Here is a 13,658-nt window from a genome sequence, read left to right as displayed (position 1 = left end):
TGGAATAAAAAATATTGCAAGGGCTTATTCAGCGACTGAATATAAAGTTTTTTTTTTTTGGCTTGTTTTTTGTTGTTGTTGTCTAATACTTACACGGCTGTAAAAGCTGGAAAGACGAGTAAAAGCAGCACCAGGAGCAGACTCTGCACTATGATTAAAATGTCTGCGACATGCAGGAGTACAGCAGGTTTCTCTTTGCCGCTTGTCAGTAGTGACACAACAACAGACAGAACAAACAGGCTGCTCGCGTTGCTCTACACTTGACATTCGGCTTCAAATAATCAGGACAACTGTTTGGCTTGGCAAACATGATTCATCATGTGGAGCTGCTGGCTTGCTGGCTCGGAAAGAAGGCAAGGCTTCGTGACGTTTTTTTCCTCCGGAGACAGACAGAAGTGTACGTTATCTAAACAACAACAGCAGCGACAACAACAACAACAACATACAGTTGACTTCTGATCAACTGTAAATACCTAGTGAGAAAAAAACCCGCAACAGAAACCATTTTACAGCTGCAGCTTTTACAATCACAGCTGTCACTGTCACTGTAATCCACACACCCTCATATGTTATAGTGGCAGCTCTGATTCATCAAAGTTGTGAAATGCAACAACGGGTCACAACCACACTGCTTCTGTCCCTGATTTCCAATCAGAGCAGGGCTCTACTGTCTCTAATTCCAGGTAAAATCGGGTCAAAATCACACGTTCTGCTCTATGATGATTTCATCATGTTTTGTTTCATGTGCATTGTATGTAGCGTGTGATACGTGCAAGGTGAACAGGTGGGGACGAGGTGTTTCCACACAACTGACACCGATTCATCTGCCCACTCGAGCCGATGCGAATTTCATCCATCTGGTTTATAACGTAAAAGCAGACTGTACGCTGTCCAAGGTGCTGGAATCTTTCCCCCTGTTTCGATGCTTGGACTTTAATGGATGCTGCACAGATGTATAATGAGACATTTGCAAAGTCTCAATGTTACAAGAACATTAAAAAAATATTTAACTTGTACATGGCTTTGCCAATCCATCTGTCTCTCTTATAACAGTCTGGGCTATTTTGACTATAATAGAATCGAATCAGTGAAAGGAAGATGACGTGTGCCGGGATTGTTTTTTTTTTTTTTTTCCTGGGCTCTTTTTAATGCATTCCCAAGAAATTGAATAAAGACAAGCCCTTCGCCCGGAGCAGATAAGACATAAAAAAAAAAAAAAAACATAAAAAAAAAAAAAACATCACACCTTTTCTGATTTCTTCCCCCCAAGTCCTCAACTGAGTAATTACTCTGGCTGCAGTGTGTAAGTTATTTTCAGCCTTCGCCAGCCTCCGCTGTGTGTGAGCGCCTTGCAAACAGAACACTTTCCCTCCCCAAGGGAGGCGAGAAGGCTGTGTAAATGTTACTCCCTGCGTGCTGGAGATCTCCGGTGTGATATTCATCTCTCGTTCCTCCTATAGTATTGACTCTCAGCCTACAGCCTCTAAGTAATGAACCATTCTGGTAGGTTACTTCACACTCAGGCAGGCATGAGGGCATCCTCTTTTTTTTTTTTTTTTTTCTTTTTTGTCTAGATTCCTAGCCAACACACTATTTTATCCCTAAACCAAATTCAAATTTATCTGCTGATAAATTTCCAATGAAACTCAAAAAACACACTTGTTTTTCTTTTTTTTTTGCTACCATCTGTCACTAATTTATTATGAGCAAGCTCCTCGAACGGAAACATCCGTCCCAATTGTGCCTCTATGTCCCTCGTCCTGCTATTCTAGGATGAACTGCGGAGGCCCGGCCAGTCAGCAGTCCCTCCGAGTCGCTGCCAAGAGTCCTACAGCATTCTGCAGTTTCCTTCTACTGTATTGCCATCCTTGCTCACATTCTTGCTCAAACCGTGCATTCAAAATATAAAAAAAGAACGAAATACTGCCTACACAGGACGTATTTGAAGACAAGGAAGTGCATGAGTGAATTTTTCAAGGCAGAAAAACAATGACGGCGGAAAAGCAGCAGGATGGAGTGAAGGGTTTGGGCGGAAAGAGAAGTTATTCGCAAGAATTAGCGTGATTTTCCCAGGGAGGAAATATCCGTTACGTTCTCTCGATTCAGGTATATTACAATTTTGTAGGATTGCTTTCTAAGATGCCGAGATACGCTATATTGCCAAAAGTTTGCGGACACCTGTCATAAGACACCTGGTCGCATTCCACATTTAGTCCCGATTTGCTCTTATAATTTCCTTCCACTCTTCTGGTAAGATGTTCCACTAGATTTTGTGGAGATTTGTGACATTTCATTTAGCCACAAGGGTATTAGTAAAGTCAGCAGCCAACAAAGGAGGCCTTTGGTGTAGTCAGTGTTCACATTCATCCCAAAGGTTTTCAGTAGGGTGGAGATCACCTTCATGAAGCTCACTTTGTGCACAGGAGCATCGCTATGCTGGAAAAGGTTTGGGTTTCCAAGTTCAAGTAAACTGGAAGTGAGTTGTAAATTCAAATCCCTTCACAGCCACTTGTAATTTGCTTTTTGGGTGTCTGCCAAATGCCACAATAAAGGGGCGCGCAAACTTTTGCTCGTGTTTGTGATTATATTTTAAGCAACAACTCCACAATTGAATGCAAGCACAATTTATGTACACATACACACGTAACTCATATTTCTCTCGTCAGGAGGTGGTGGGTGGAGCCCGCAGTTGTCAGACAGGACACCGTGGCTGCAGCTGGACCTCAGGGCGCGCATGGAGGTGACGGCTGTAGCCACGCAGGGCCGGCACGGCAGCCACGACTGGGCGAGCGGCTACACGCTTCTCTACAGCGACAGCGGGAGCGCCTGGAAGCAGTACAGGAACGAGGACAGGGTTGCGGTGAGTCTTTGGCTTTTGTTACACCGTTGCATCGAACCAGCAGTTTGTGGCAAGGCAGGACTACGGTGTTTATTTTTTTTTCCCCCGTGGTTTTTGATTGCGAAACTGATAGTAATTAACGACTCGGAGGCTGCCGCTGAAGAGCGACGTATTATTGGCCTCCTGACAATGTCCTTTTTAAAGAGTTTCTTTTTGCTTACTCAGCCAATCAATTACACACATCCCATGCCCTAGTAAGAAAAAAAAAATGGCTCAGTTATGTAATGCGGCTTAATATAGCCACGTACAATTACGGACAAATGAATCCAGTAAAAAACAAATGAAGCCGGGGAAAGGACTAGGTGCAAATTTGCTGCATGGTTAAGGAGCCGATAGTGACTAACGAATGGCATAATACATGCATCAAGATGCAAAGACGAGTTTCATTTCACTTCGCAATTAGGGAACGGTCAAAGCTACGGTCTTTACGTCGACACTTATCGTTTATCCCTCCGCTTACTGGATTTGAATGACGATCCCATCCGAGGAATGCAAACGTTTCAATAATTCCTGTGAAAATTGCGGATGATTGAAAACTTGGTGATACAGCCACAATATTTGCCTGTTTATTGAACCTATTTGTATCCGATTTTTCCATTTTAAGTGCGATGTTCTAGTTAAATTACTGCACCATCAGCTCGCATGCATTTCTCCCATTTTTCACCATTTCAAGTGACCACCATTACCAGATTTTGGAGTTTGCTTGTGGAGATTTGGGCTTTTTTAGTCCAAAAAGCATCGGATTCTTATGTAGACGAGGTGAGGAGGCCTGGGGTACCGTCAGCATTCCACAAAGGTGTTCAATAGGGTTGAAGTCAGAGCTCTAAAGCAGGATCAGGATCTATCACCAGAATGAGAATCTCCTTTTAATTAACACCTTCCTACCTCTAAGGGTTTCTGCATACACATGGCTCGAATCAAACACTTTTTTTTTTTTTTATCCTTACACACTTTCATCGAACATGCACAGACCTGCAATGCTCTCGTCTTATAAATACAAACCCAGGAGTAAAAAAAAAAAAAAAAATGCAAGATCATCCTTAATGTCCGTTCATTACCATTCGGTTTGCAGAGTCACTCGTTTAAAATCGGGACTGCGTCTAACGATAACGAGGAAATGCATATAAACAATCTTAAAATGTAATTACGCTCGAAGCGGAGAAGCAGACGTGATACGGCGAGCTGCATTTCTTTTTCTTTTTTTTTTTTTTTGTTCTTTTCATCCTCCGTATACTCCTTCACTTCCACCCGTGGAATATCAAAGCGTAACGAAAAAACAGTATTGTGGCTATTAATTAATGACACAGATGGGCTCGTTTCGCCGCAGAGATGAAAGAGGGGCTCGGGGATGTGGCGGCGGTCTGAACTTCTTCAGAATAAATAAATAATCAGACAGATAAATAGATCAATAATTGGTTAATGTAGGAGGGAAAAATGTGCAAAAAAATGCGTTTTTTTTTCATGTGTGAAAAAAATTTGCACTTGTGTCATCGCACCTCTGATTCAAGACCCAAATAAAAAAAATTAAAAAATGAACAGTAGAAATTCCTATATGATTTTCTTTGGAATTTTTAAGGCTAAAAGAACTAAAAGTAAAAATAAATAAAAAAAATAAATAAATAAATAAAAAGAGGAACCTACAATCATTTCTAAGCACAACAATATACAGTCTGATTATATTTTAGCCTCTTATATGATACCGGGTTTGAATAATGGGGTTTGTGTACCGTATCCGCCCCTAACTCCTTCCCAATTTGAGCAAAAAAACGTATTACGCAGATTAATATACACGATTTGCATGAAAGTATTTGGACACCTGACTTTTCCAGCCATATGTGGGTTGGAGTGGAAGAGCTCCTGCATAGAGCTCTAAATCCCATTTGGGATGAATGTGAAGTAGTAGCTTAGATGTTAAGGCATTAGAAACAAAGGTCTTGAGTTCAAATCCAAGCCACACACCAAGGTGGCACTCCTGGGGCCCCCCTGAGCAAGGTTCTAAACCCGATAGCTGCTCAGGTGTATAAATGAGGTAAATGGAAGTCGCTCTGGATAAGGGTGTCTTCCATTAATGAACTTGAACTAGGAGACCCAAACCTGTTTCACCTGGACAATGCTCTGTCCACCAAGCCAGTCCAATGAAGATATCGCTTATATGGGTTGAAGTGGAAGATCTAGAGTGGCCTTTTATAGAGTTCTGACCTCACCCCTATTTAACACCTTTGGGATGAATCGGAAAGCCGACTGCGCCCCAGGCCTCCTCGACTCCCCTATATCAGTACCTGACTTTACGATCCCCCTTGTGGGTGAACGAGCACAAATCTCCACAAGCACCCTGCGAAATCAAGCGCAACATCCTTGAATCTTCGCAGAAGAGTGCAATAAGGTGTTTCAAAAACAAAAATGAATCTCAGATGCCCACAAACTTTTTGTCCATCTATCAATTTTATTTTCTACACAAATAAAAGAAAAGAAACACAGAGCATTCAAGCGCCACGGTGCGACCCGATCCTGTATAGGTGTTTCATTTTCCGAATCTACTTTTCATTACTGCGTAAAACAAAGCAAAGAAAATATCCTTTGTGGACAAACAAACACAAAGTTCTCACCCGTTTCTGCCGCGTGCCTAATTAACATCTGAACCACATGCAATATTTCAGCGTGTCTTAAGTGGTCTCTTTTTAGACTGTAATATCTTTAAATAGCATTACCACCTTTTATATAACCGAGGCGTCCCGATTGGGATGCGATTGCATTACGAATTCTACGGAACAAATGAATCTCTTGCTAGACAATTCTCCTCCATCATCATACGTACATTATAAGCGCGAAGGCCTAGCTTCGGGAGCGAGACTTTTTCTATTTCATCATCGCGTTCCACTCCGAGGTCTCTAATGTTCCTTAAAACGATTTCGTCTTGAAAAAATAAGCGGCGCCTCTCGAAAACTCGTCGAGTTTCATCATCTACATCGAGGCCTGCCACCGAAATCCGATCAAGCCGCTCGCTCCTGGAGATGGAAGATCTGATCTGAGCTTGTCGCTCCAATGGGAATGGGATCAACCCCACGGAGGACATCAAAATCGGAAAACAGCAGCGAGTGCGTGGGAGGCGTCAGCGATCAGATAGCGAGATGATCGCTGTGATCGGATGGCGGATTAAGGAGGTAATATGTGTGAGAGAAGAAATTTTCCATCTTTTGTGCAAATACGATACAAAACTCTTAGACGGGTCTTTTAGGCAAAGAGCCAAGCACAGAGACTGACAGCTAATCAGCATTAATAGCAGATTCTCCAAACAAGTCTTATCAAAAGCTTTGATTCTGGAGAAGAACGCCATTAAAACGTGAATTATATATCACTTATTGGATGTAACATGATCTTACAAAGCATTGGCTTTTGTCCCGAGCGTCAATCATTCAGCATTATTTCTCTGGTGAACTCCCAGGCTTTAGCTCATCTTTAAACACTTCGGAAAAAGTGCCAATACTCACTTTTAGGGATCACTATAATAAATGTCCTGGTTGAAAAAACATTTGTAAATTCTTATTACGAATACAATCTCAACATGGTCCACGATGGTCCATGAACATGACGCATCTGAAAAAAGGCCACAGGGTAGAAAGGTAATTCACAATTCTTTCCATAGCAAATAAAAATGTTGAACTGGGAGGTATGGGTCTATTTTTTCTTACTTTTTTTCTGTTTAAAAACTTTAGTAGATAAAAAATAAACCCGCATGAACACAAACATTTCTGCTTTTTTTATAAATGTATTAACAGCGGTGTAGTCAGGAACTGCTTGATGTCGGTGCCAAGTGAGAAATGTTAACTGGATAATGGATTTTTATGTCAAAAGTATGGACTTTCACTCTTCTGGGGAGATGTTCCACTAGTTTTGGGGATTGTCATGTTGGAACATGTTTGGGGCCTCCTATGACCTTTAGTTCTACTGCAACCTAAGACTGAGACCTGACTCTTTTTTCCAACATCCTACTTCCATCCAGACATCTAAATGTGTGGTAAGGTAATGCAGGTGGTAGCAGTTCAGGCTTAACTTTGGATCAGAAAGTTGTAAATTCCAATCCCAGCCACACCAAACTGCCTCTTCTGGGCCCCCCGAGCAGTGCCCGCCAAATGCCGTAAATGTAAATGGTAACAGTTTGGGGAAGCACCACACATGCCTACCTTCAGATTGTGTCATTTTTGTACCTTTATCTAAGCATGCTTCAAGCCAGATAAATTCTCACCTTTGTAAGCCGTATGCTACTTCTTTCCTAGTGTGTGAGCAAAGAATATTAAATGCAAACAACGCGATACATGATACGATAAGCAAATGGGGATATCCGAGACGACGGAATTCTGTCTCGCGCCTAGATTGCACTCGTACAGCCATCCGTTGCACCAGAGGTTACTCCATGCGATGGGTTTTATGCCTACTTTGAAATAAGACACCCACGGTTCTGGATGCAGGTCTTAATCTGAGACTGTGCTTACAGAATTCGGTGTTGGATCTGGAGATAAGAATGATTACACTGACATTTACATTATATAGCAAATTTCCCGTTAATGTACTGTCATTTTCTCACACTTATGCCTTCAAAATATCACTTAAAAACCAATAAGCAGGGAGGAAAAAGGCCAAAAATGGCTTCTATAGAGATAAATGGATCCACTGAAATGACTTGCGAATCAGCGAAGGGTTCAGTGTGATCTAAGTATCTTGAATTAATGGAAGGTTGTTCCAGAATGTCTACTCCAGTCTTTCAGAAACTGCTGATCTCTCTGTATTTCCATGTTGACATTAGAGAGAATGGTTCCTCTGTTACCTTGTCGATGACAGAGGTTAGAGGAGAATGGCAGACTGGTTCAAGCTGACAGGAACCTAATTAATCAGGTTTTGCAACTGTGCTGAGTTTAAAATCAACTGCAAATGCAGAATAAATCAAAGTTTGGAACTCAAATTTGAGATGAGCGTATAAAGTGGCACAGTTTCACCATCAGAAGATGGTGACCTGGTCTGGTACATCTCACTAGTAGATAGTACGTTAAAAATTGTTTGGTCAACGGCAGGAATTTGTAGACCTAATCTCTTTAGTGTCTAAAATACTACCTGGTGGGGGTAGTATAGTGGTGTGAGGAATACTTTGGCACACACCAAGCCACCTAATACCAATCAACCAACGATTGACTGCCACAGCTTTTAATATACTTCAACAGGCTCCACAGTGACCAGACTTGAAATCAGCAGAGAACCTTAATCGAGTCACAAAATAAATGCACAGATGACAAAAAGTGGTTTTAGCAATTACACGCAATGTACAATCATGGAATCCATGCAAACACCAAAGGGTCCTGAAGAGTAATGCTATGGTGTTCCTATTAAAGTGGCCATTGAGTGTACTGGGATACTGCAAATTGGATACCCGTTTATCTTATAAGAGAAAAACATTGTTATCATTGTTCTCGGTCTTCCTGTGAAATAAATAAACGCTACAGCTGGACTGCTGAGTCTCTGTTTTTAGTCCCAGTTGGCCCATATGCTGTCCATGTTTGGGGTCTACTGAAGTTTAATCGTTCTTTTCTCTTAATTGGTGCCAGCGGATGGCAGGGATTCCTTGTCAATTGTTGTGGCCTGGCACCGACTCGATCTTTAAAACATGTAGTTAGCATTTTACAGCCCACTGTGCTAAGCTACTCCACTGGGATAAAGGGAAAGCCCAAATGGAGACAGGAGTGTGATGATATCATCTTACGCCATACAAGGCAACGAGCGTATATTTCAGAAAAGTAAAAACAGCTGTTAAAGGCAATACGACGTGTTGAAGTTTTCCCGCTACGGACAGCTGACAGCGACACATTTCACTCGACACAATTTACGGGCCTTGCGTCTTGTACGGCTGTCACCTAAACAGGGATTACCTCGTTTGGGAAAAACTGCTGAGTTCAGAGGCTTGGGCAAGTCCTTGCTTCAGGTCATTGCTCTCTTCTTATGAGCTGCCAAGGGCTTTTGAACTGCATCAAGAACTTCATGTCAGTCACTGCTGATGACTGTGCAGAGAGAAAGAGCGAGGGAGGGAGGAAGGCGGAAAAGGAGAAGAAGCGATATTTCCACTACAGTACCTCGCCTGAGATTGTGACTAGCTTCAGGGAACCGAGTAAAGACTTGAGCAAATCGGGCTGTGCGAGATGTCATAGCAGTGACATTTAAATAAAATAAAAAAAGAGGCTGGTTACGCTTCTTGTTTAAGAGTTTTTATCCGAAGATTGTTTCATTTTCCGCTCTATTTCGGTTGCTTAAAAGTAATCCGCCCCCCTTAATTTTTCTGCAGGGATTCCTATTGCAAAATAGCCCAAGTTGTATGGCTTTTGCAAAAATTTCCAAGGCAGAAGAATCCAAAGAACTGTATCTATAAAGAACAGCATGGCGTTTGTTCCAACCTGGTATGGCCCAAAACTTCCAAGACATTTTCCATAATGGCAGTCAAGTTTTTGTGTTTGTTTAGTCCTCAAGCCAAAACAAATTTAGCAAAAATGTCATAAAACAAAAAAAAAATTTGCTTTTAGCTTTACTCTGAACTTCCCATCGGATTCATTGGCCGCTCCAGGCAATAATTATCTTCCATTTACGAAAGGCCTCTACATCACCACCAGTCCACGCTCCTACTCCCCCTCCATCTTTCCTCTATCTCTCTATTCTCTCATTACACAGAGGCTTAAGCAGTGCACAGGTAATCGATATGAAAGACCCATCGTTTTGTTGGATTGCTTTGCTTGAAGCAGGAGCCTGCTGGCCCATTCCACCCCCATCAACTCTAATGATGCCTGAGACTCATTTGGGCTCGAGAATAAAAAAATTCGCAACCGATATCGCACCGCCTGCCGCTTTCCTCGAAGGTTTCTTGGGTGGTTTTGTAGAAGTTCACGGCCCTCTGTGTTTTTATAGACCTAGATATCCAATTCCATTCGGCTGCTTTCTGGCTTTTTGCTTGTACGCAGTCTTTATCATGCAACAGGCCACTGGGGAAAACATACTGTAGTAGGTTTGCATTCTAAATATATTTCGCTTCGGTTTGGTTGCTGGGAAAAAGGAATGCAGGCGATACAAACGACTGCAGAGAATATCGTCGGTTAAGAAGGACTTTCTGCAGACATTTTGAAGAACATTCTAGAGACATTTATTCGTAATGAATGAACATTTCATTTTCTTCCTCCGTCAACCAGCTATTGGTAATTGTGTAGCTGCATTGGGGAGCATGGGGCAATACATTTGCTGAAATTGCAAAACTAACCTGAAGCATGGAAGACTTTTTTCTTAAATGCTCTACAAGATTGGTATGTGGCATTTTGAACATCTATTTCCACATTTAGTCCAATTTTGCTGTAATAATAACCTTCACTGTTCTATTGCTACATTTTGGAGTGTGAGCACAAATCTCTACAAGCAATCAGCTACAAGACTCAGGTACTGATGTAGGCTGAGGAGGCATGGGGTTCCTATTGGAGTTCAATATGTTTGGCACGCTATACTGTAGCAGAAGATTAGGGTTCTGATGTAGGTGTATCAGGTATTCGTGTAGGTGAGGTGAGGCGTCCTGGGGTGCAATTCCATCCCAAAGATATTTAATAAGGTTGGAGCTCAATAGAAGATCTTTCACTCCAACACATGTAAAGCATATCTGCATTGAGCTGGCTCTCTGCAACAGGGAAATTGTCATACTGGAACAGGTTTGGTCTCCTGGCGCTAGCGAATTTCATGCCTGCACATCCAAAGACGTCCGATACAATTGTGTGCCTTCATATTTGTGTCTTTGTTGAAGACCACATATGACGACCAGAAGAACTCAGGTTTCCCAATACTTGTTGTGCTTTTAATTCTAAAATACAACTTCAAAGGCTACAAAAACAGTTTTTAATTTGGAAATTACTTTTCACGGCATGAACGAGAACAAAATCGGTCAATCCTGAAGGTGTTGAGTACAGGAGTGATTTGGAAGGACTTCAACTGATTTGGGTCCATTATGCTAGCATTCCACAAGGTTGATTGTTTGTGCTCTAATGCTGGCATTTGCATATCAATTGCCTTTTCTTTTTTAAACACAAGATACTCCTTTAGCAGTATTTTCCCATTGTGGCACTTTAAATCTACCCTGATCGATTGCTCCCACTTTCGCTAGAGTGCAGCAAGGAATAAATTAAGAGACTCTTATTAGGATTTGGATCGAGAGCCTGCCTCAAAAAAAATATATAAGTTTATACCTTCGGCACTTGGGGACCAGAAGTTTCTTCTCAAACTTTTTTTGTGGAATCGATAAGCGGCACTAATAGTCCAGCTCTTTCTCTTCTCCGCTATAAAACTTCCCTAATTTGACTGTAACACAAAAGGGCATGCATAACTCCGGATGTGCCGCACATATTAATATCTCTTTTTTGATTTATGCTCTACTGAGTGTTTATTTTCATGTCCGCCGTTCGATCCGGTTCCTTTGCATTACGCTTTGAACAACAGACAAACGTGGCAAAAGTTGCTTCAAATCGGAACGTAGATTTATATTTAGAGTTCTAATGAGCAAGCCAGAGGCGAGAGTGGCAAGAAAATGCCCCGTGAGATGACACGAAGAAGACGCCTTGAGGGGAAACCAGGCTCAAAAAGCGAACCTGTACACTTCTGGGTGACACCGGACAGTGCGATTAGAAAATCATTATGCTTCCACGGTTGTACACTATAAAGTCAAACAGTTCGATGTATACTAAAGGCAGCTGTGGCTCACGGCCACAACATTTTAGTGAGGAGCCTTGAAGTCGAGAGCCTTTCAAACTTGATTCATGCTGTAAGCTATGATAAAGTGAATACAGTAACCCTGTAATGGGCAGTTAAGTATTAACAACATGTAGTCATTCAGCGTACAGTCTGGCAGCTTGTTTTGACCTTCGGCCACCTGTGTCTGAACACAGCAATGGGGTTTAACCAGGGTTGCCAGGGTTGTTTTTTTTGTTGTTGCAAAATTTCCAGCCCAGAAATTAGCCCCATATCAATTTTGTAAATATTTTGTACAAGAACATTTTTTTAAAAGAAATGGAAATATTTAAAATACATTAACTTTCTTTCGGCCTCTCCCATTAGCGGTCGCCACAGTGGACCATCCGCATGTTTGATTTGGCACGTATTTACGCTGGATGCCGTTCCTAACGCAACCCTCCCCATTTATCTGGGCTTCTGACCGGCACTAAGGCTTGTGCAACCCTAATGGCTGAGGTTTGTTCCCTGACCAGGGATCGAACCCAGCCGCAGCGGTGAAAGTGCTGCATCCTAACCACTAGACCACCAGGAAACCTGAAATATTTAAAATGCATATAATATAGAAATTGGAAATGATTTCATGAATGGTTACCTCACAGTCACACTTTAGTGGAAACGTATTACATTTCATTCTGATTACCTTTTAGAACGCAAGTTCCTTTATTAACTACCCTAATTTGGCAATAAAAAAATGCCAGTCTACAATAATAGTGCATTTACTCATATAGGGGCAGGGTGTATCCTGTCCCAGTGGGTTACTATTCAGATGTGTTGCAGTTCCCATGTTTGACCACTAGGCACAGTGATAAATCTATAGTGCTAAACGAGGCAGTGAGCAGGTTAGCTGAAGATAGAATTTTTTTATTGTAAATTTTATTTAAAAAACTTTATAAAGATTTACTGGCTGATATAGCAGTTCAATCCACCACTGGTTGAATGGATTTTCCATAAGAGCATCATAATCTTTATGACAATAGCAGCAGTTTTTAGGTCTCAAGGAGGTAGATGCCTTTACCGGGAGTGACATTTATACAACTGAGCAGTCCAGGGTAAAGGGCCTTGCTCAAGGGCCCAGCAATGGTAGCTAGCTGCTAATGGAATTTGAACTCAACCCCTTTTAAAGACCTACACATGATAAAAACAAACCCGCCACAAACAGAACCTGCAGTTTCTGATTTTCAAGCCCGACGCCTTCCCACTAGATCTTTTGATTTGTTTTTAATTTTTTCTCCGCTTGTCAGCCGACGCGCAAAAGTGAAAAACGGCTAGCAATTTAATGTCTTTGCTTCATCCCTGCTCATACGTGTAAAATAGCTTTTGAGGAAAAAACTATCGCCTCAGGCGCTCGTTTTCCCACGACGCCAGCACAGCGTGATGGAATCATCTCCCGCATCTTTCTTTAAGATATTTTGTCTTTCCTTTATTCTAGTCCGTTGAGCAGCAGTAAATAAAACATGCACTCTGATGGCTCTCGGGCTACAGAGGTCGATGCCCATCTGGAATGTAAGAAAGAAATGTGAAGGGAAAAAAAAAAACGCAAAGGCGGAGGTGGAGGAAAGAGTAAGATAGATAGGTCCAGATAGGCCTGGTGGTGCATTGTGTGTATACACATACACACATAGAATTCACTTAGACACCCATTGGTTCTATAGCAGATATTCGTTTTTTTATTCGTCTTTTTCGTGAATAGGTCCTGACAATCTGCAGTGTTTCCAAGACACCAAATCCTGCTGTTTTCTTCTACCAAGAAAAACAATATTTAGTTGCTCGTAGTATCAATACAAATGCAAATCCAATTTACAGTCAGAAAGAAAAGAAAGCCAGAACGGGGAGAGGAAGAGAGAGAAGGGAAGCGGAAAATAAAAGCCCGGAGACAGGTAAACAGAAGGAAATGTACACATCCATCCCCACACACACACACCAGTCCCTTTGGGAAAGCTGTCTCAGCTCTGCTGTTAGGTGCGCT

At 41.8% G+C, this 13,658-nt stretch overlaps 1 protein-coding gene across 1 annotated transcript in view; it reads left to right on the top strand.

Annotated features, from left to right (window-relative positions):
* Positions 1-13,658, top strand: part of cntnap5a (contactin associated protein family member 5a) — a 122,220-nt gene that overhangs the window by 43,947 nt on the left and 64,615 nt on the right. The window contains 1 exon segment of the mRNA XM_046845147.1: positions 2,667-2,860. Within this exon segment, the coding sequence (XP_046701103.1) occupies positions 2,667-2,860 (194 nt within the window).

Source organism: Silurus meridionalis, chromosome 3 (genome assembly GCF_014805685.1).
Source record: "Silurus meridionalis isolate SWU-2019-XX chromosome 3, ASM1480568v1, whole genome shotgun sequence".
In the NCBI taxonomy this organism is placed as follows: domain Eukaryota; kingdom Metazoa; phylum Chordata; class Actinopteri; order Siluriformes; family Siluridae; genus Silurus; species Silurus meridionalis.
This window is presented reverse-complemented; position numbering and strand designations above follow the sequence as displayed.